The sequence below is a fragment of the Belonocnema kinseyi genome, chromosome 2, assembly GCF_010883055.1.
Source record: "Belonocnema kinseyi isolate 2016_QV_RU_SX_M_011 chromosome 2, B_treatae_v1, whole genome shotgun sequence".
NCBI lineage: Eukaryota > Metazoa > Arthropoda > Insecta > Hymenoptera > Cynipidae > Belonocnema > Belonocnema kinseyi.
The window spans coordinates 10,197,866-10,221,360 of record NC_046658.1 but is presented as its reverse complement, the minus strand read 5'-3'; the positions used below and the strand labels follow the sequence as shown (position 1 = coordinate 10,221,360).

General features: G+C 36.0%; 1 protein-coding gene across 1 annotated transcript in view; it reads right to left on the bottom strand.

Moving 5' to 3' along the window:
• Positions 1 to 312: 312 nt before the first annotated feature.
• Positions 313 to 23,495, bottom strand: part of LOC117167001 (condensin complex subunit 1) — a 90,508-nt gene continuing 67,325 nt past the window's right edge. Inside the window, exons 11-21 of the mRNA XM_033351532.1 lie at positions 20,023 to 20,415; positions 19,530 to 19,774; positions 19,331 to 19,451; positions 18,884 to 19,192; positions 10,234 to 10,364; positions 9,893 to 10,147; positions 3,669 to 3,941; positions 3,439 to 3,581; positions 2,195 to 2,512; positions 933 to 1,148; positions 313 to 827 (exon numbers count right to left, since the gene is read on the bottom strand). Coding sequence (XP_033207423.1) covers positions 679 to 827; positions 933 to 1,148; positions 2,195 to 2,512; positions 3,439 to 3,581; positions 3,669 to 3,941; positions 9,893 to 10,147; positions 10,234 to 10,364; positions 18,884 to 19,192; positions 19,331 to 19,451; positions 19,530 to 19,774; positions 20,023 to 20,415 — 2,553 coding nt within the window. The 3' untranslated portion in view covers positions 313 to 678. The remainder of the gene's footprint in view (positions 828 to 932; positions 1,149 to 2,194; positions 2,513 to 3,438; positions 3,582 to 3,668; positions 3,942 to 9,892; positions 10,148 to 10,233; positions 10,365 to 18,883; positions 19,193 to 19,330; positions 19,452 to 19,529; positions 19,775 to 20,022; positions 20,416 to 23,495) is intronic.

The window sequence follows — 23,495 nt, the reverse complement described above, 5'->3', positions numbered from 1 at the left end:
TATACTACAAATTTTAAACATAAATATAGATCACTCCCGAAGCGTTTTTTTAAATTGACTGATAAGTTCGAGTAAAAGTACCAGACGCTTTGATTATTCACACACCCTACGTACCTGAATTACCGAGAGCGACCTGAATGCAAGAATTTCACATTTTTACGGCGGAAAACTTAATTTTATCGTGCAAAAACCTTGTAGAAAATTATGCAAACAAAATTATGATCACACAAAAAAAATTGCAGAATTGAAAACTTCGTATTTTCGAAACTGAAATATAATGTTCGTTTTGAAACATTGTTTAAAAATCGATTATTAATCCCTTCAAATTTATTTAACATATTTTTAAATATAATAAAATAATTTCTTATTGGGACTTCTTTTGTCACAGGAATGATAATTGTCGACAGAAGGAAGATTAAAATCTAGTTTCACCGTAGGAAAACGACCTGTTTCTTTCCGAGCCTATGGTGAGAGTTAATTAAATTTGGAAAAAAAAATTGTCGCGATATTTTTAGAGATTGTAAATTTTACTTTTTTATTCACCATTTTGCTCAAAAGTACTCGAAAGCGTTTTTCTTATGAAATTAATTAACTTATAAAATAATTCTAATAAAAACATTCGTCTTATTATAAAACTAAATCGCACCTTGCAAGAATTCCTTTATTAGAATAATTTTATTACGAATATCTCTTCGCAGGTTTAGGTGTCCGATTCGAGCTTCTTCGTGGAGGTTCACTCGATTCATTAAGTTCCTGCTTTGTCTTTTTTGGCCGAGGAGATGGAGTAGCAGAGGACGTTTCAGAATCGCTTTTCTTCCGAGACATACCTATAAAAAGTGTACGAGTTTTTAAAATAGAGGGGCAAATCTGGCTTCTGAGATAAGCAAATTAAGAAAATGATTTAGAACGAAATGTGAATTTAATTTTCTCACCATGTCGTCCAGATGGTTTGTTTTCACTTTCAGAAGATTTTTTTGATCTACTAGGTATCTTTAAAGATTTGACAGGTGTTTTCGTAGATTTGCTTGTCGCCCTCGCTATTCTAGTTTTCGAAGGCGTTCTTCTTCCTTCGAATTCTTCTTCACTGTCTGATTCGGAATCTGCATCGTTTCTGCGTGCTGTTAGCTTCCTACCTCTGCATTTTCTGCCTGTAAGATCAATATCAAGTCATTTAGTCGAGTTTGATGTTTTATTTATTAAAGTTCTAACATGAAAGATTTACAAAATACATGGGCATAGTCCAAATTATCGAAGGCGGTTATGGTTATGCAGTCAAGTGACCTCATCAAAGTCCTGTACGGGGCGAGTGAACTGAGACCATCCCAGTTTATGGATCATTAGCCGGAATTTATTAAAAAAGGAGAATGGATTTATTCTTTTTTGAATCAGCAAAACTAGTTATGTTTATTAAATAAAAATTTTAATTTTTTGTGAATTATATGAGCGTGCCCCATCATGCCCAATCATAGTTTTGTATCATTAAAGATTACTGGTTTCGAAAATTTAAAAGTGGCGATTTCGACACAGAGGACAAAGAACGTCCAGGCCAACCGAAAAAGATCGAGGATGAGGAACTGGAGACGCAAGCAAATTGGGTGCCGTATGGACAAAAGCCAAGATACATAGAAAGAAGATTTTTCACTTGTGAACAGCTACTGGCAATAAGAAGTGGATTCGCTATGATAACCTAACCATATGAAATCATGGGTTAAGTGCGGCCAACCATCAACATCAACGCCAAAAACCGAATATTCATGAATCGGAGCTCATGATCTGTATTTGGTGAGACCAGCAGGCTGCAATCATTATCTCAATTTTTTCAAAAAATTTATTTATCAGGTTTTGTTCGCTTACTGCTTATTTATTATTTTCTTTTTTTTCCCACAGATAGTGTCATACAGAGAAGTTTTGAAGAGAGATTAGGTCCAAAGGGGATAATTTCTTTTTGGTTTGAGAGAAACTTTGAGGAAAAAATTACATCATTTGATAAGGATCAAATAAACATCTAGCTGATTCGAAAAAATCTTTGGCAGATTTGGTAGATTGGAGATTTTGGTAAGCAGGTGAAATGTATCGATGGTTAACACCGAAAGAATGCTCGTCAAAGCATGGGAAACAAATGTAGATGCCTAAAGACCTTAAAAGAGACATGTACAGACAAAAAAAGCAATCCAACGTATAAAATATTCCTTACTGGATCTTGAAGTTACTTCATCTTCACTATCCGTGGAATCGTCATGATCACCGTTACTTTTTTGCTTTGTCTTCTTCGTTCTATTAAGAGGTGGAACCGGTGGAGGAGGCATAGCTTCGCTATCAGAAATAGGTCCGTCATTTTCATGTTCTTCTGCCTTTAATAAATCGTTGATCTTTTCTTCCAATTCCAAACAAGCAGCTTTTGCGTCTGGTTTCTTCTTTGTATTTTCTATTATCGAGGTGAGGGCCTTCAACACTTGTTTGTTATGAATCTTGTCTTTCAAAAGAGGTAGTCCTTCGATAAGGCGACGAATACCTATTGAAAAAAGATTAAATGCAATCAAAAAGAAAAAACTTAAAAATAATAAGCATATTGCATGTACTGAGATATAAAATCACATTTTGATTGATTAATCAATGTGCAATAATCCCTTTCATCTTTTCCCGATTCGGGCCACGTTGCAAAAGTCAAAATATCAACAGTGCATTTAATTAAAATTAATAATTGACTTTGATTAATATCAATAAATTGTATTCGTAACTTTAATTTTTCATAATGGTAATCAATATCAATGATAGAAATCTGTAAAATTTATTATTCTTTAATTTAAATGTAAATATAAATCAATTTGTTTATTGATTCTTAATCAAGTCAAATTGTGCCTGAAGCACAAATTATACGTTTGATTTAGTTTCGAATCAAAAATGTTTGATTATGTAATTGAACAAATAATTGTACAAAGGAATTCGATCAATTTATTTGTAATTGGAAAAGGAAGATTGATCAGATTTCAATCTTATATTTAAATAATTAAAAAACAAACGTATTTTTATGTGCGAAATATAACTATGCACAAAAATTAGAATGAAGTTTGAAATCATAAGAACCCATTCTAAGCACGGCCCTGTTCGCGTAAGCTCGTTTAGGACAGGACGAGACGTAATCCCTGGGATACTACGAGAGGGAGACAACATGAGAGGAGACAGGATGAGAGAGATTACTGTATTAACCGAGTTCAAGCAAAAGAAAAAACAGTTCTTGAATACAAAGATTTGTTTGATAATAAACTTTGAATTAAGAGACCGCTGGCAGCTTTTTTTGTTACTGCGTCTTGTCTGATTAGTGAGAGGCTGTTACGTGATTCACTGCGGAACAATTCTAATTACTGCAGTTAAGGGACCATTTTTATTTTAAAATAAGCATTCTAACTTTTAATGCAACAAAGTTAAATAGAGGCTTACTCTTTGCATTAAACTGTAAAAGCGAGAGGCAATATGAAAGATCTCTCCACTGACGTTCCGTAGTTGCCAACTTGAATCGAGCGCAAATCTTTTCAATGATGGTATCGATCTGTCTTTCTTTCTGCAGCAAGCCTAAAATAAATCTGCAAAAAAAAAAATTCATTACAAAAATTACCACATAACATTTTAATAGATTTCGGTGCAAAGAACATATTAGAGTTAATAATTACTTCAGGATCTCTTGGAAGTCATCTTCATCCAACTTCAAATCTGGATCAGAGAGTCGAGACAAGATGTCGGGCATAACATTATAAAGCGCATTTCCTTTTTGAGAAAGATCTTTGAAGAAAAGTTTGGTGTTGTGGCGAATGTCCGGATTAGGATCTACAATGCAGAGGGCTAGTTCCGAAACTCTTCCTTTGACTCTGATCATTTCCCTCATGATAAGATTGGATAGCATTCGAACACATGTGCTTCGAACCTGATCACTGTCGTCTCTCAGTCTAAGGTGTATGCATAACAGTTATTATATTGGTCAACATTATAGCCAATTTGAATTGTCATAAAGGTAAGATAGTCGCAATTCTTCAATTTTAATCTGAGTTTACAACGGAGTTGCAAAAGTGCTATACAAAAGTTATAGATCTAGAAAAGTTACACCTTATCTGTTGCGGGAATTTTGTTTACATATAATCAGTTGTGAATTTCAAAAAAAAGGAAAAATAGTTTTTGTCAAATAATTTTTTCAGTTATATTTACTTTACTTCAAAACGGTTGGTTACAGAATATTACTTTGTGCAACAAATGGTGAAAACCAGTCGAGTGATCTTTTTTTGAACGACAGCATGTTTAAAGAGGCACAACGCTTTTTAATGATGAAAGTTCGCGTGCATAACAACAATCGTCGTTGCGTCTACAATCGTGGTAAAAGAGTGCAGTACGCAAAGAGTGGGCAATCAGTGGACCTGCAAAAATTGCTCATACTATTTTTGTAAAAGTGCACACAAGGGATGGCGGAGCGAATGACGATCGGTTTGGGGGGCAAAGCCACCCAACACGAAATTTCGTGTGGAAAAATCAATCAACAAGCATACTTTGGTGAAACGTGTGTGTCTGCTGTATTCCACGCACGAAGATCAAGGGAACTGCAAGGGAACAAGTATTGGCTGCCTGGTTGGTCGAGAGTTTCATTAGAGTTCTCGCGACCAATCAGGAGTCATCGAGCGCGACGAATAGCAGCTACTATTATATCGTCAGCTGATAAGTTAAGTGTTTAGGTTAGTTCACCCAGTTTGGATACGCTACCACTTGTTCTTTAAATAAAATATACAAAAATGAGTCACGCCTGAAAAAGTACATAGTGCAGTGTTCTACAGCCCAGGTACATTTTTTTGGTTCGATTTTTTCCTCTCGGGAGAGGGTGGGGGGGGGGGCTTAGCCCCGCAGGGGTTTCACCTCGGACCCCTTATGTCACGAACTTCCCTTTACAGGGGTTACAAAAATAGTATATGATACCCCTCGTGAAAACAAATACCAAATTAAAACTACAGTGTCGACAGGTATAGGCCTGTCTTAAAGGTGTCTTTTACTGATCTTTTCTGGTCCCCAGAAGACAAAAGTCCTTTTGTTCCCGCTGGCAGTCTGTTGATACAGACAGCTATCCTTATTTTAGGGAGAGAGCATAGTTTCTATTCAAATGCCTTAAAAGTGACGCAGATATAGACTGAAGAGTACATACTAGAAAAAGACCAAACATTTTTTGAAACTGGTCTTAAAATATTATTAAATTGGTATTTCTTTATAGGAGGGACGCGTATCACAATGTATTATTTTTCGTGAAAAAAGTAATTAAAGAGATCTATGAAATGAAGTTTTAATACACTGCAACAATCGCTTCTTAGGGAATTGATCATTTTGAGTCTGCTGAGCAGACGTTTACAATAGCATTCCTTATGCATGATTAAAAACACACCATTTCCAATAATGGAAAAGCTATGAAAAAGTTTGAAAGACAGAAAACAAGTGAGTGAATGCTCACATGACCAAAAATTAAAAAATTTAAGAACCACATGTCAGCACTTTCCAATAATGCTTAATGCTTGTTAATTGGTGCATTTGACAAAATCCGCAACATTTGTTAATATAACATTCTTATAAGGCCAACATGGAAGCCAACACATCTTTTTCACTTCTTATTTTTTAGCTATTTTAACTTTTACTAATTTGACAATTATATCATAAGCAAACATTTTTTATTTCATTGACTTGCCATGGTTCACTCCATAAAGTTAACAAGGACTGTCTCCATTGAATTATTACATGGCTATGCACATAGATATATTACACTGAAGAGGCCCTCTGTCGAAGGGCGAAACGTCTATAAATAAAGAGATTTTTTAGACCAGTATACCGACAATTTAAGATCTATTATTTGAATTTTCTACCTGGTTGACACTCACTAACATCAACTAATTTTTCTATTTGCACCTTTGGTTATTTCGTTCGGATAACCCATTGATTGCGTTGTCCTTAGATATTTCAAGATGATAAATCCACTCTTCAAGATCTCCCGTACGAAATGATGCCTCACATCAATATGATTTGTACTTTTGTGAAACACTTAATTTTGAGCAAGTTTTAGTTCTCCTTGATTATCATTATAGATCTTGATTGACTCTGGTACCTGTAGACCTAATTCCACTAGAAATATTTTCAGACACAAGGCTTCTTTCGTAGATGCTGCTAAAGCTATATAATCAGCCTCTGTGCTTGAAAGAGCCACGTTCGTATGATCTTCGGTCATCTATACAGTTAGCCCAGTCAGCGTCAACAAACCCTTTCAGAAGACTTTCTTTTTTTCTAGTACTTCAAGCCGAGATTCGATGTTCCACGTAAATACCGACCTTTCGTCGTCAGATAAATCGTCATCTTAGATGTCTTCTGCAAGGTCTTCTTCTACAGCACCATCCACTTCGAAATCCTTTCTGCCCTGATCAGAGACGGGATTTGAGGTTATTTCTACCCATTTCTTTTCATTGGATGTAACAAGTTCTTTTCTCTTGAAAATTTCTTGAGAGATAAAATCGCCTTGTTTTTTGCCTGTCATGAACTCCTTGATAAAAGCAATATCTCTCGAAACTTTAATTTTTCTTGTTTCGGGTATCAAATCGGGATAGCATTTCGAAACCTGTGAATAACCGGTGAAAATGCTTTTTTTCCCCCGAAGAGAAATTTTTCTTTAGCTGGTTTCTTATCCAAAATACTTTGCATCCAAAGGTTCTAAGGTATGACAGATCTGACAGTTTACCTTTCACTTTTAATAAGGTGATCTTCCATCCGAACTCCTAGATGGACACCTATTCTGTATGTTATTCGATGCCGCGATGGCATCTGCCCAGAGAGATGGTAGGAGGTTAGATTCCGTCATCATACACCTTGCTGTCTCAAAAAGAGTTGATTCTTTCTCTCAGCTACACCATTCTGCTGATGAGTGTATGTCACAGTGAGCCGTCGCTGAATTCCGCATTCCTCGAGATACTGATTAAATTTTTTTGGACAATACTCTTTTCCACTATCCACTTATCCACTATCGACAATGTCACTCTTATGATTTAAAAATTTAACTTCACACCAGCGCGTAGAACCGTCAATAAAAGTAGCAAAGTACCTTGCCCCAACGAGAGACTGAGTACGCATCGGACCACAAATGTCAGTATGACAATTTCAAGAATTTTTGTGTTATGTGACGTTTTTTTGGAAATGGGATTCTGGAAAACTTTTCTTTTAAATAGAACACACACACTGGCAGTTGATCCTTTGTGTTAAATTCAACTACAAGTGCCTTCTGCTCACTCACGATACTTTTGAGACATTTTTCATTTAAATGTCAAAGTCTCTTCTGCCACATTTCGATTTTCGGTGTCACCTGATCCTCGCACAAAACACTCGCGACTTCCGAATTCTGACGAACATAGTATAACCCATTTACGCGATCAGCAATCATCTGGACATCTTCATCTTGGTCGCGATGTAATCGAACCACTGCACGATCTTTTCGAAAAATCACTTGATATCCTTTATCCGTAATTTTCCCTAGACATTAAATTCATCCGCAGATCCGAAACATGCAGAGCATTTAGACCATTTTCCAGTTGGAAAGTTGCAAGCAAACACATTTCTTCTGCCATACTAGCCTTCTGTAACGTTCGATCAATTTCTTCGTTACAGTCCATAGGTTTATGCTCTTTCTTGTTGCATGGGTGCCACTTTTAAGGAAAACCACTCTTCTTAGCGTTTTCGTTCTCCTTTCTGACACCTCCTGGCTTTCCTGAATGCTTTCCCTTCTTTTGATTGTTCCTTCGACTTGTTCGAACAGGCATGGGCTCCGAGGTTCCATCGCGGATTTTCGACTGACGTTTATCACATATGGTAAGCAATTTTATCCATGTGTCGAAGTTATCTTTCGACAAAGTTTCAATTCGCATTGAATGCGTGGAACTTATTTTTTTAAGGTTACGCTTCCCCTCGAACACGAACAACACTTCGAACACGTTTTAATAATTATTCACAACCGCGAGACCTGAGCCTATAACCTATTGTAGCCAGGATGTGTTATTGGATTAATGTCCACGATAATGCACAATGCGATGTTCACAAAAAATTCGCTTTATTGTAATACGTAAAATCAAACTACATGAGGTTATGAAAAAGTTTGAATGACAGAAAACAACTGACTGAATGATCATATGATAAAAAATTACAAAATTTAAGAACCACATGCCAGCACTTCCTAATAATGCCTAATGCTGGTTAAATTGTGCATTTAACAAAATACCTTACAATATCTTTTGTATAGACATTTTTTAAATTCCCATGCAAATTTAGAGAGGAACGGGGAAATAAGAATTATTAAGCTAAAAATTAAATAATAATCTAAAATAAATAATATTAATGAAATATTAATCATTACAAAAAACTAGTTCACAATTTTATATTTATTTTGAATTTACATTTTATTGCAGGGAAAGCGAATGATTTAGTATACCCCAAAAACTCAAATAGATTTTCTGAAGAATACAATTATCTTTAACAGGGTGTCCCAGGCTCAAGAGTTCGGACTTATATGGCTGTATAAAAATAAAAATAATAAATCGATCATTCCTTTTCCAAATATCAGTTGAAGTTTTAGTTTTTGAATTATAAAATATTTAAGCTGGACCAATCAGGAGCGCTGTATAAACAGTCGTGCGTGCGTGAGTGGGAGTCCAACGCAGTGTGTTCACCGCTGTTCTCCTGTCGCTAACCCCATATCGGCGCTAGCTTCAATAACACTACGTTGGACTCCCTCTACGCATGCACGCCTATTTATACCGTGCTTCTGATTGGTCTACCATAAATATTTTATAACTCAAAAGCTTTAACTAATTTTTTAAAAAGGAATTTTCAATTGATTTAATTCTTATTTTTATACAGCCATACAGGGTGTTATCCCTGAAAGCTTAAAAAAAAAACACAGAAATATGAAAATTTAACTTGTTGAAATTCGGATTCTACGTTAAATTTACCATTAGAATATCACGGAGTAATTGCAATAGTTTTTTAGAGCTTTTAAAATTTTTTAAAATTATAACTGTCATTTACAAGGACAGAAGGCGGCTTCAAGCACATTTTCTTTTAGTAGCAGTTATTAAGTGTGTCGTGTTGCTACATGTGTCGCATTTTATGCCGATTTTATTTAATCTATTTTCGTAAATGTGTTTTTATATACCCAAGCGTGATTTTTCAGGACGAGTCGTAGACGACGCAAACCAGAGACGAGTCCTGGAAACACGCGGGGTGTATAAAGACGTACAACCCATGATGCACACGATACTTTATGCAACAAATGTCCATTATGAGCTTTTGGAGCAAATGAGAATTTAGCGGTCTATGAAAGATGAAAGGGAGGCGCGAGGTCCAAGGCGCTGTCCTGGTGGGATACAGGGGGGGACCTGTAATTAAAAAGCAATTGCAAGAAGAAAGAAAGAAAAAAAACAAGTGAATTTTGTCTCGACTCTTTTGCTGCTTGAAGCATAGTTCGACTATGCGCCAATTTTTTACATTTCGACCAATATCGTCACAACACTTATATCTACGTCAAAAAGCAAAGGTTTCGACGATTTGCAGTGTTCAAGAGCACAGCTCGATACATGAAAGTAAGGTTATGAGACGGTAATTAGGACTCGGCGAGTAAGCATGCAGATGGCAGCACTCTCTGCACTCTCCATGCTTTATAACCATGATTTCAGGAAAATAAAGTGCACCTCTGCCACCGACTTCATTCACCGATCTGTAAACCATAACTTTCAACTCGCAAAATAGGTGGAATAAGACGCCCATAACGCGCATTCGTTGCATAAAATCAATTTTAAATCAAATTGTGCACACATACTAGCGTTAATTATAAGGTACTTGCCGTCCATAAATGTGACTCGTCCAGGGCTCCACTTCATTGGGAAATCTCGTTGCTAAGTCCGCCAATCCGATAAGAATGTTAGCTCGAATTCCAGCAAAAGGGGATCGCTCCAGAATTGTAACTAAAAGCTGGAGGTTGTTTTCACAGAAAGAAGAACTTATTGTCATCATCTTGCTAAGGGCAAGAGCGCTGTAGGTTTGTAATTTTTCTTCATTGTACTTCTCTGGGTTCTGACAAATGTTGACGACAAGAGGTCTAAAATAATCGAGCTCGCTTTAAGGAACAGTATTATTTATAAACTAAGCTTATAAAATAAATTTATAAAAAATAATAATCCTTACACAAACTGAGTGAGAAACCCGTTTTCTGATAGAATTTCGTTTTCAAGAGCTGCGTTAATGAAATCGGCATCAGCATCATCTGCTGAAGCACCTTCTAAAGCCTCCTCGCCATTGTCTTCTATCGTACTCAACTGGAAGATTAAAGGTAAAATAAATATATTTAATGTAATTTGGAAGTACTTCTTCAACCTGGATCCAAAGTTTATCATATACAAAGTTCATCTCCCCTACTCTCACCACGACTTATCAGCATTGAAGGATGCACTCATCACAAGTTTTTGACATCAAAAGATGCCAGGCTGCAGCAGCTCCTGGATGGTGAGTGACGTAGAGACCGCACACCATCGCAATTTTTACATTACCAGTACTCTCACATCCCGGACATTGATGAGAAAGTGGTTCCCTCCCAATAGCTCACTTGCGCTGCTAGCAGTGCAATGTTAAATTTATTTTTAAAAATCGCAATCGAAATCCTCTCCTTAGGATCGGAGTTTAAAGGAACGTTTTTTCTTCAATCGAGTCTTTCCTCGACATACTCTCAATGTGATCGGGGAAAGGATTACATTTTTTTAATCCCACCAGCGACCCTCTACGCCGGATCGAAGTTTAAATGAAGGTTCTTTATCTGCAATAGAAACTTTCTCACCACCACGCTACCCATAGAATCGTAGTTCAAATCGTTTTTTTTTTGTTATACTTTTTGGAATAAGAACCTTGTTAAAATCTGACCGATCTCTATAGATAGATAATGCGAAAGATAAGTTTCATAACAAAAAAAAAAAGATTGGACAAATCTTTCGCAATCTTATTTCTTGGCCCAAATTCGAACTTTTTTAATCTTAGGTGAAAGACCTTCTAGGAAGCATGGCCAAAATAAGCTGCGAACAGAACTACGCTGAACACTTTTTGAGGAGCTTCGAAGGAGTCTACGACCGGCGCAAGAAGAAGAGTCGACGTGGAAGTCTGGTATTTGAAACTGCAGTCGGCAGGTCGGGGGATGTTCCTCTCATGCATACTCTCCAGGTTTTTCGGGGTACTTTTTCCCCGCGCAGGCTTTCATCGCCGACGACTGACACTGCGATTTGGACGATGTAGACGTGTTGAAACTGCGGGCGTGTCTAATAATATCTCCGCCCTCACACAACAATCTTTGGCATCCCTTAGAAGCCAGAGGGTCCCTGAACATTCATCATACCTCGAAAAAGGAACAACATAAAGTCGTCGTAAAAAGTACGCGACCCTCACTTTGATTGCTCCCTACACGTTCAAAAAAAAAAAAAAATCGCAAAAATTCTAGCCGGGTACTTTCGAGACTTTCGTCGACTTTCGAGACTTCCCAAAATGAGCTGGAAGTATTAAAAAATCTGAAAAAATTCACAGACGCTCGTTAAAATGGCTAGAATGCAATGTAGTTTTCAAAAATTTGAAATATCATATTGTTTGCTAATTACAGACCGTTTTCTGAAAATCTTATCTTGGAAAGAAATAATGATAGGGAGTTGTTTATGGCTTAAAATGTGCAGTTTAGCAACTTGATTAAAGTGAATTTAAAAAAAATGAAATTAAATACCTGGTGCGCAGGATCGCGCACCAGTAGTTCAACACGTATTCTACAAAACTTTTTCAAAATTCAAATTTTGCTAACACCCAAAATAACTCTTAATAGTGAGACGACGATCCGGGTGCGCAGGATCATGTACCAAGTCCTTTCAAACGTCATCTACGAGAACTTCTAAAAACTTAAATTTTGTTATAAGCAAAACAATTACAAACGGTGAGTCGAGGACCCGGGTGCGCTGGAGCGTGCACCAGGTACTTTAAAACGTCAGCTAAGAGAACTTTTTTGAAATTAAAAATTTTTTTATAACCAAAACAATTACAAATGGTACACCGACGACCCGGGTACGCAGGAACTTGCACCAGGTGGTTTAATACGAATTCTGCAAGAAGTTTGTCAAAATTCAAATTTTTCTAATATCCCCAAATAACTACCAATAGTTAGACGACGACCCGGGTGCACCGGATCGTGCACCAGTTCATTTTATACGTCATCTACGCGAACTCTGAAATTTAAATTTTATCATTGACCGAAGCAATTACAATTGGTAAATCGAAGACCTGGGTGCGCAATATCGTGCACCAGGTAGTTTAACACGAATTCCACAAGAACTTTTTCAATATTCAAACTTTTCCAACATCAAAAATAGCTACTTAGGCTGAGGCAACGACCCAGGTGCGCGGGATAGTAAACAAGGTCATTTAAAACATCATAACCCGATGCAAGATCCGGCGCACCCGGGTCGTCGACTCACCATTGATAATTATTTTGGTTATTGATAAAATTTAAATTCGAAAAAAGTTCTCGTAGATGACGTTTGAAAGGACCTGGTTTACTATCAGGCGCACCTGGGTCGTCGAATCACCATTGAGAGTTATTTTAGGTGTTGGAAAAATTTGAATTTCGAAAGTTCTTTGAGAATACGTATTGAATTACCTAGTGCACGATCCTGCGCACCCGGGTCGTCAAATCACCATTTGTAACTAATAATGATACAAAAAAAAGTAATGTTTACAAAAAATAGATTTTTTCAGCAAAATAAATTTTAGTGAAAATTAATGACATTTATTTTTTTCTGATAATAATTTTGGTTTAAAGAACGCTTATAACACGTTTTTACAATGAGCCGATACAATTAAATGGAGATTTGCCATCTAGTAATATTTTGCTATAAAAATGACTGCAGCGAATCAAATGTGCAAGCTAAACAATGTTATTTTTAAAAATTAATGAATTTCACTTTTAAAAATTGAGATGCACGTATTTGTATATTTAACCGCAAAACGCAGTTTTGCGCAAGCCGCAGTTTTGCGCAACCCGCAAGCGCAGGGCATACCAGGATAGGTTAACAATCGACTTGCATTTTGCATTGCGAACAATCTAAATCTTACTTCATTCAATCAGCTGGCGTTCCTTGATTGACCGTTTAAATTTGACAGCACGCGAGATTTGATATTTAAATAATTATTGTTTAATTTTTCCCAACACACATTGTCCGGCGCTTGAACTCAGCGCAATGCTTACGCGAAGCTCCTACGTTACAGATTCGTTGGATCCTTGCTGTTCGTCGTCATTCGAACCAGCAGAGTCGAACGGAGCGAAGCATAGTGTGTATATCTATACTGAAGCACTGTGATTCAAATTTTGTTACTTACCCGATGCAAAAGTTGAACAGTGTCTGTTTTGATGCTTTAGAACAGCTGATGTTCAACTTATGAATGTTGCGAGTTCTACATGAATAACTGCTCCATTTCAATACTTAGTTAATCGATGTAATTCGGTATTGCTATAGCGTCGGTTCTATACTCAAACCGATAAAATTACAAATTAAATGAAGAAATCCAGTTCAACTTTTTTCCCTACTGAGTTCTAATTTATGCGAAGCGTATTCGTCTAAGCTATTATTGAACTAATATAGTTACATATTTTTTTGGGGTATCTACAAAATCTCATTGCAACTAGTATCATCTCATCTTATGTAAACCATTTTTTGTCTTTATCTTAATGTTAATTTTCTGTTACACGCTTGCCTCAAGGTGACCGATGTACAGCACAAACGAGTCCCACGTTCGTTACTTACTTACATTTTGGCAATACTCATAAAAAATGCACGCGTCCGATAAATAAACAGTGTGCTTATAATGACAGACAGAAACTACGCAACTCATAGTGACAAATAGAAAAAACTACGCAACTCATAGTGACAAATAGAAAATACGTTGCTAGCGGTAACAGATAGAAACTACGCAAGTTACAAAACACAAGTTTGAGAAGATCGTGTTGAAAGTTGAATTAGTCTTTATAATTCAAATCTAATCATTTTGAGCTAATAAAGTGATTTAGGGATCTTAAAACATTTACGAATTGAAATGACAAGAACTTCATGTTTAAAACAGTTTATGGATGTTTTGTAATTGCAACAGTGTGGTGTTTTGGCATATCAAACTCAAAATTTATCAAACTCTTTCAATTTTTATTTTTAAATCAAATAACTCTGAACGTTAGACATTCACGACGTTATGGGCTGCATTTTCTGATAAAATTGTATCATCATATTACTTCACTGAATGTAACGTTTAAAATCACCATCAGAGAGCAACAGTGCCCCACAGTTGTCATAAATATTTTAGGTGTGTTACGTACTTTTATCACGGAATCCACGTTCGAAAGCGAGTCATGTGATTTTTTTATTAGTTATTAGCTTTACATCAGGGAATATAAAAATTCCAGAAAGTTCAACACGATTGCTAAAGGAAATGGGCATCCGTTTTAGTCTCTTTTTTATACGGCCTAGCAGTAATTCCACAAATAATTTTCTCGGAGTCGACCCTTTCAATATCTTTACTTACTGGGGCTCATTACTAATACTCTTCACACTTTCGAAATTTAATTATATTTCTTCATGCTATTTATTTGTTGTGCAATACTAAATTTGTTTATATTTATTTATTATTATCAACACAATAATAGTGTTTCTTAGATAGCAAATCCATTTAATTAAAAGTTTCTCGACTAAAAAATTTCTAATACAATGTTCTAAGCAATTGTCGGGATGCGTGTGTGTGTGTGTGTGTGTGTGTGAGTGAGAGAGAGAGAGAGAGAGAATGTGACACTTTTTTGTGAACACGATAACTTGAAGACGGTTGCAGATAAATTTATGAAACTTGGTGGGCTTACTTTGACTACTAATATTTTGAAACTTGTAGAAAGATGTCTGAAAATAATTAGTGCATGCTTTTAACACTTTATAATATTTTTAAAGTCGGCTTTTCATAGTAAATCTTTATTGATTAACTTAATTCGAAGTTGATACACGAATACAGAAGTTTACTTGGTTAGACACGAATCTATTAACCTATAATATTAATACATTTTATTAAAGATTAAGTAAGTTACACTCTTTTATAATATTGTCAAAATCTCTTTCAAGAATAAAAAGTTTTTTCATTGACATAATTCATTTTTATGCATGAACAGAAAACAATTTTTTTATTATAAACGTTGAAAAGAGAAGAAAATTCACAGCTGGTTTCCCTATCTCTAGTAGTTAACTAGATACTTCTGAAGTTAATTTTTAAGCTACAAAACACTTATTGGCACTTTGAAATGACAGGCTCTTTAAATAGGAAGACTGCAAACGAATTTCCTATAATCCTTCTTCTTCTTGATTGTGGCTATTCATCAAACGCCTAGAACTAAAAATACAAATTCCACGTTGAAATTTCCTATATGCACTTCCGGTAACATGAAAATTCAGTGAATGCATTCCTTCAATCCCTCATGGCTCTACCGGAGACCCAGTCGTGACCCGGCTGACCACATGGAGAGGGAGCAAGATGAGAGATGCCACCCATGCTGAAACCAGTCCTTCCTTCCGCAATTTACCCAACATATCAAAGTTATAGAATAATATTTCCCACCGTACAGAAAATTTCAATTTCGCTTAAAGATTCAACATCCGGTTCAAAGATCAAAACAGAAAGTTTGACTTGTTTGAGGCAAAAACCCGGAAAACGCCTAGAAAGATAGCCTAGAAAGATAGCCCAGGTAGACAGGTCTTCCTTGCGAGAGAATAGAGCATTCATAAATCAGGTGATCTAGATCTCTGAACCCATCCTCTCATTCGCCATTGCCCGGCAAGTTCCCCCTGATCCTCTGGAAATGAATATTTGTAAACTGTGAGAAGTTCTCTGCCACGTGCTTAGATTCAAGTATCCTCTAGAGAACCGGAAACCTCTAAGCCAAAGCCAAGGAGTATCAAAATTAACACGATCTAAGTACTCCTTTCTAGGGTTCACCTCTTTTGCATAAGGCCAAAGGCGCGAACACCAAGATTAAAAATCCTCTCTGATGCAGTTTACCCTATCCCTCTTTTCCAGGCCCGTTTCCAGACTGAAGTTCAAAAGTCATGCGGATTTCAAACACATCAGCATAATTGTGTGTCCATATCTAGTAGACCTTGCGAGAATATCTTCAATCTTCCCAGCCAAGATGGGACCTTGAGGATCCGAGAATCTATCGCTGACATAGCGTTGAGCTAATTGTGATTCCGGGCACTCTCCCGCACTCTACAAGGACCTATCAACCGAACCATGAGTGAAAATCCACGTTGAACCCAGGTATACCATGGATGAAAAACCTTCGAAGGCACACCCTACATCGAATGATACGTTGAAATTAAGCCAGAATTGTCGAGGCGAACCCTAAATGTTCTTCTACATTTCCTTCTACTCAATCGCATTTCCTCCGACCTAAAACTTCTCTGTAATTAACTGTAATTTTATGGTTACCGGGTTATTATACCACAAGAACTTTCAAAGTAAGAACCTCTGAGAAAGCATAGATCTATAGACACACATAGGAGGTTCGTTAGGATCTGAAAGTCCAAGCAAGATCGGAGTAGATCTCATGCATCCAAGTACAGCCATTAAAGCCTGATACAGCACCCTGAAGTTTTTGTAATTCTGGAGAATTCTGACTTATAACTACACCAGTATTACACGCTTTTGACTTTGAAGCCTAGAACCGAACTGCAAGATAACCCTTAGTAAGATCAGTGCTCGGATTGACAGACTTACTGAAATCCCTTAAAGCAGAAAACTTTTAAAAGCTAAGCAATTTCTTTACCTCCTGATTCACTCCTTTGCAGATTTCTTTCTCCTCTCTCGACTAATTATCCAGAAACTCCTTCAAGGCTGTCCTCCTCAGAACTAATGCCTCTTTAAAATCCAAATTCCACCACAAGAGTTGGGTCTTCCTTCTACAACCATGCGAGCTACAGCGGAACGATCCACCTTCCTTCAGAATCTTAAGACATTATCCATAAAATGAGCATAGACTCCAGCAGGTTTCAAACAAACCATTCAATTCCTGATCAAGAGATGGAATTAAGTCGTCAAAACCTTTGCGGAAAAGAAACCAATCTAAGGATCTGATGTTAAATCTCCTAGATAAGGAGCTGGCCATTATAGGCGCAGGGTCAATATACCCTGACACCAGACAATGATCCGGACAAGGAAGAAAAATAGGATCATGGTCGTTCAGGGAAACAAGAACCCTGTAATAAACAGCCATACTCAATTCCCTCTAGGAGGCATTCTCTCAAACCGCGCCCCACATACCAAAATGAGCATTAAAATCCCCACTAAGAAGAATATGATCGACCTCGGCTGCACAGTTACTTAATTCGCATCCAGTGTTATATTTAGTATCACTTAGAGCTGGCCAATAGACGGACAAAACTGCAATAGAGGCTCTAGAAGTAAGTAGAACAATGCCTCCTGCTTCCATATATCCTAGAAAGAGACCACCCAGGTCAAGCTTTCTGAAACAAAGACCTTTTTTGACTAGAATAGCCGAACAACCTTCTCCATCCCTAAGTACTTTTTGATCTTTTTTTCAAATAAAAAACAGCATAGACAGTCAATCTTCCGGGTATATTTTCGTCAACTTTCAAACAAAGTTAAAAAAAATGATACCAAAATATTCAAAAATGGCTGAGTAAACCATTGTATACTGGAATGTATCAACGCCTAAGTAGTAGGACGGCGTGCACGATAGCGTTCAAAATTCGTAACGGAAACGGAGATAATTGTCATATTCTTAATTTGGATACTTTTATTACTCTATAAGAACCAAAAAAAAAACCCTAGTTAAACCGAATATTAATAAAAATGTCCACTGTTTCTACCAAAACTACGATTTTTGATTTTTTAAAATGAATTTTAGACAATTTATGGTAAGTTACCATATTTACCTCTGAAATTATCATAAATGACTGAAAATTTCTATAAATTTTCGGAAATTTATAAAAAGTTTTAAAATTTAATTTTGGGTAATTTATGGTGAGTTACCATATTCACCTGTAAAATTGCCATAAATGACCGAAAATTTCCATAAATTTCTAGATATTTTAAAATTGAATTTTGGGTAATTTACGGTAAGTTACCATGTTTACCTGTAAAATAATCGTAAATGACCGAAAATTTCTATAAATATCCGGAAATTTATAGACATTTTCAAATTAAATTGTTGGCAATTTATGTTAATTTACCATAAATTACCCTTAAAATTACTGTAAATCATGATTGTATTTCGAAAAATGTCTGAAATCATCTATTTGTGAAAGTCTTTTTTCTCCCCCTAGGTACATAATATACTATTTTGCTCCGTAACGAGATACCTGGCTGCTGGTAAAACTTACTAGAGGATTCTAGATAAATCCGAGACAACCCCTAGACAACGCTTTCCTCGAACTTTCTTCAGGGGAAAGTGAGTCTAGAATAAATCTAAAATCCTCCAGATTTTCAGTAGGGATGCTAAAATCTGAAAAAATAAAATTCCGCAATTACTATCCTTTTTCGCAAGATATGTATTTTCTATCCTGATTAAATGTTGCGTAGTTTCTGTTTGCGCGAGGTACGCCCTTGCTATCTGTTGTCGTGATTTGAGTATTTTCTAGGATCCATCGAATTGAATGTCAAATGAAGATATATCAATAAAGAATTGGCTTGTCATTCAAAACTTTTGGTTTATAATATTTTCCTAGATCAAACTCAGCTCTAATGCTTTATAAAATTCAGGTTTACCTACCTCTTTATTACGTCTTGTTACACTTGCAGAGCTTGGCGTAGAATCGGTTGAATTCAAGATAGACCTCCCGAAAGTTTTTCTGCTCCGCGTACCTTTTTTCTTATCACGCAGTGCGTTTCTTCTTTTAAGCTCTTTATAAACAACGGTGTCTAAATGTACTAATTGTCGAATAGCAATGTGCCCGATCAAGTACACAAATCTTGATAGTATCGCTCCAGTTAACTTCTTGTCTTCAACATTGAGTTCATTAAAAAGTTCAGATGCTTCTAGTAACACTATTTTCGCCAGGTGATCTGGTTGATCAGCTAACTAAAATTACAGATAACATACATTTTTCACCGAATCAAGAATTAAAATAAGAGTAACAGAAAAGGCACACTAATATTTAAAGTCAGTAAAAGAGCTGACAGGGAATAAAATCACAGTATTTAAACTGTAAACTCTTACATGGTAAATAACATTTATGGCATCCGTTGCGAAAGAGATGTATCCATTTTCGTTTGCAGAACCAAAACTAGATTTCAATAATACCAATAGTTCTTGAAATATATCGTGATCATTGGTGTACCTATAGAGTAAAACATCTTTAGAAATTATTGTAATTTAATGTAATTTCAACATGAATTTTCAGTCCTTTGTTACTTACTTTATAGATGATTTTTCAATATCGGAGCTCTCTTGTTTTATTTGTAAAAGTGCTCTGCAGGTGTCGCGGGCTAAAAGCAAATCCAGTTTAGATCTTGGACCTAATCCTACTTTAATAAGAATGTCTAAATTCCCAAACACAATTCCCGTTTCTGCTTGCGCTGCCATTGTTATCAACATTAATGCTGCTCGACTTTCATTAGGCGTTGTATCTGGCAATTTCATCGTGAACTTCTCCCACAAGACCTGAAAAAAGAAATAATGTAAGTAAATCTGTGCACGATTTTTAAACAACCTTCACGTTATTTAATATTTTTTAAGGAGGGTTAACCACTCGTATAATTTCGTACGCTATATTTTTCAAATCCATTATAACTTGCTTTGTAACGACTTAACACTTTGTAATTTGGTATTACAGCTTGCGTTATTTCTGTAATCCAAGTAATAAACACCTCCGGTTTGGCTATGTACTTAAAATAGAATCTTATACATACTTGTAATGCTTCGGCAGTAAGTTCATCTTTTGATCGCCAAGCTATGATCAATTGAGCAAGTGCTGGACTCTGTCCAGGTTCCAAACTCTTGAGTAATTTAATCAGCTTCTTTACAGACATTAAAGCTGTTTGCCGCAAAGATTGAGCAGACTCATTCTCACAAAGATATATTTCTTTGTAGACAATCGCCACGTTGTCGCGAACTGATTGATCGCGGACAAATACTTGGTATAAAGCTTTACGAACTCCATGATCAGCCCCTTTTATTTCAAATTGGTAAGCAACTCCGAGCAAAGCACATGCTTCAACTGCATCACCCACAGTTTGGGAAAAGAGCAAATTTTCAACAACTGGTATTGCTTTTTCCATCTCTTCAGCAAAAAGAAGTGAATTCTAGACAAAAATAAAAGATATGAGAAGTTATTTTGGTATTTAAGCTCTAGGTCATTGGTTCTCAAGACATTAGGTTTCAGAATTTTGCATTCTGTTTAAATTAAATTTCAATAACTAATGGTGGTTCAGGCCAAGAGGACGATTATGAAGTTGTAAAGTAGTTAATTTCAAGAGCTATAAATTCATAAGAGCTCCACACAAAAATTAAGATTAAGGTTTTCCAATGAACTTTACTGAAACTCATTTGTTTTGTAGTTGATGAAACTAAAATCAATTTTCCAAAAGAACTTCGACCAATTAGTACACGTTTTTTTTGTATAGTGTCCTATAAGCAACGGAGGATCAATCATCAATAGTTTTAGTATTATTTATGACCCGTCAACACTGTGCCTTCTGGTGACTCGTCGTCTGATAACATTATTTTCCGTTTCATTTTCAATCGTTCATTTTCGGTTTACAAAGAGGGGCAATAATGTAAATAAAATGTCTGGCCATAATAGTACGTCACTGATTTCGTGGCGAACCAGTGGTCTCTGACCGGCGTGATCCGACACATATGTACATCTGACTACTACTGAGTACAAAAAACACAGAGGCGAGTCAGTGATCCCTACTATCAGTGAGAAAATTCGAAGCCTTTGGCTTTGATGTTATAAAACTGAGTAAAGCAAGACCAAGTTTAACGAGGTTCGCGCGTTTCACTTTTGATGATGAATGCATTCAAAATTTTGTTTAAGAAAAAAGTACTATATTGGTTTCAGTAGAATTTAAAAATTGCACAACAATATATGAAGCGGAGATTCTTAGTGGAAATATGGGGTCGGTTTAGGATCCATTCGTATTAAAGCATTTCAGTGTGAAGCTGAGTTTGGATATTGTGTATTTATGATTGCGTATGAAGAGGGATCATGTTTCCTATTTTTGATTGCATCATAAGAAAATACCATACAGATTAGTCATAATATCGCCGTCTAATATGAGCCGTAAAAAAAAGATATCCCTGTTTTTTATGACATATTTTAAAGGTAATAAGGAATTTAATATAAAAAACAATGGTGGCAATTTGCATAGAATTGAGAGGATTATATTCAAAATGATATTATGTTTCATTTATAACTGAGAAAATGACGAACAGTTACATGATTTTATGCAAGTTTAAATAAGTATTGCCTCCACGCGTCAGATAAATCGATGAAGTAGTTACAAGCATCTCATATTTTAACTCAGCATCCTTTAAAAAATGCCGCTTATGTAATATTGTAACTGTAGATTAAATATTCTATAGAAAAACGAAGCACTTAATTCTCCTATTAAAATGGAGTTTTTTATATTTCATCAATTTTCTGCATAAGTTTCAGTGATAATCGGCTATATTTTTTCTGAAGCGGTAAGTTTTTGATCCATGTAAAATGATAGATGATATTTTCATAGTCAACTTCTGCATCACTCATGTATTATTTATCCTTTTTTTCTTCACCATAAAAAGGTGTATTGAAGAGACTTTCTTGAAACTGTTGCACTTCAACAAATTTGTGTTACTGCTTCCTTTTTTTTGTTCTTCTTTATTCAAACCATAGGCGTTGCTGCTTAGACCCTTGAGATGGTGTCATAAATGTTAGTTTTTAAAAAATTTCGCTTCTGTTGTAATGTGATCAACATTCTGATTCTTTTAATATTCACCTAACTCCTCAAAACCGAAATAGCAGAACTCGCGCCAGCACTTACTTGATTCTTCTTTTTCTTGGCTGGATTTATAAACTCCTACAGAATGCTCATCATTTTGATTTTTACGTATGATATAATCCAGTAAAATATTGAAAAAAATTAGTTCCTTTGCCTTCATTCTTTAGTTAAAAGCAATATATGCATTTGTAGTCATAAAAGAGAATTCTCCAGTATATAAGATATCAGGATCCCATTGTATTGGTATAGGTATCTCTGGTTTTATTCTTCCTTCCAATTCATAACATTTTTAAATATGAATGTTATTTCAATGTTCATGCCATTTTCACTAAAAGCCATTATTGAATAAGCCACCGCTCTTTTAAAAAATATTTTTAAATTTAAAATGCCTTTCATTAGTGTCAATTAAGCACGCCCTTCCAATAAACTGAACATATATTATTTAATTTTGTATTATATATCCTTAGATTATTTTTTTAACTTTTACTCGGATCAACCCAGTTTTTCATCATAACCACGGAATAAGTCAAGTGACGGATGCGATATAGATGTCATAAGTTAATTTAATACGATGGTTGACACCCCCTGCGATTATGTTGCAGGTACACAATTACGAGCGTGGTGTAGTTTGGAGCTCATCTCTTACCATTACCATACTTAAACAGCGGTGGCAAGCATTGGAAGTGACGACAGTCACCTCTGGATGCTTACTTAGAGCTACCATCTGTTGCCTCACAGGTTTTTAAGTCCCTTGCTTCCTGATGGTAAAAAAAGTTTCCTATAATGCGATAGGTGTTTAATAAAACCGCCGTCTGAGCTGCTGCCAATACCCTAGTGACTTCTAGATGTTCAAGATGTTCAGTGCATCTTGCGTACACATTGCCTGTAGCCAAAATCACAACGGGATGTTTAGATACGTGATTTACATTCCTCCATATGGTCTTTACTTCATGCCTTAACTCGATGAACTTGTTGATCTCGGTTGTATAGGTTGACTGCAAATTTCGGTTAAGTAGACAAGCAATGGCGATGATGTAGACTCTTCCACCTTTATTTCTTGCATCACGATTTCAGGCCGATTGGCACGCATGTAATGATCCGTTTGAATAGTAACATCCCAATATAAGACGTAATCTTCATTTTATAAAACCGGCATATATTATAATACCGGCATATACCTATAGAAAGGCATCCATTCTTTTGAGAGTCCTAGGTTTAAGGCAAGTTGTTGATGTATAATGCCCGCTACATCATTATGTCTGTTTGTATATTCTCTCTGATTCATTACGCGATAATTACAGTCTGTCAAGTTAAAGCGTGGGTGGCTTTACTCGCAGTCGGTAAGGTGTATCGACATGATTTTGGTGCCAAAATATTAAGAAGAGCTCCCTCTTTCA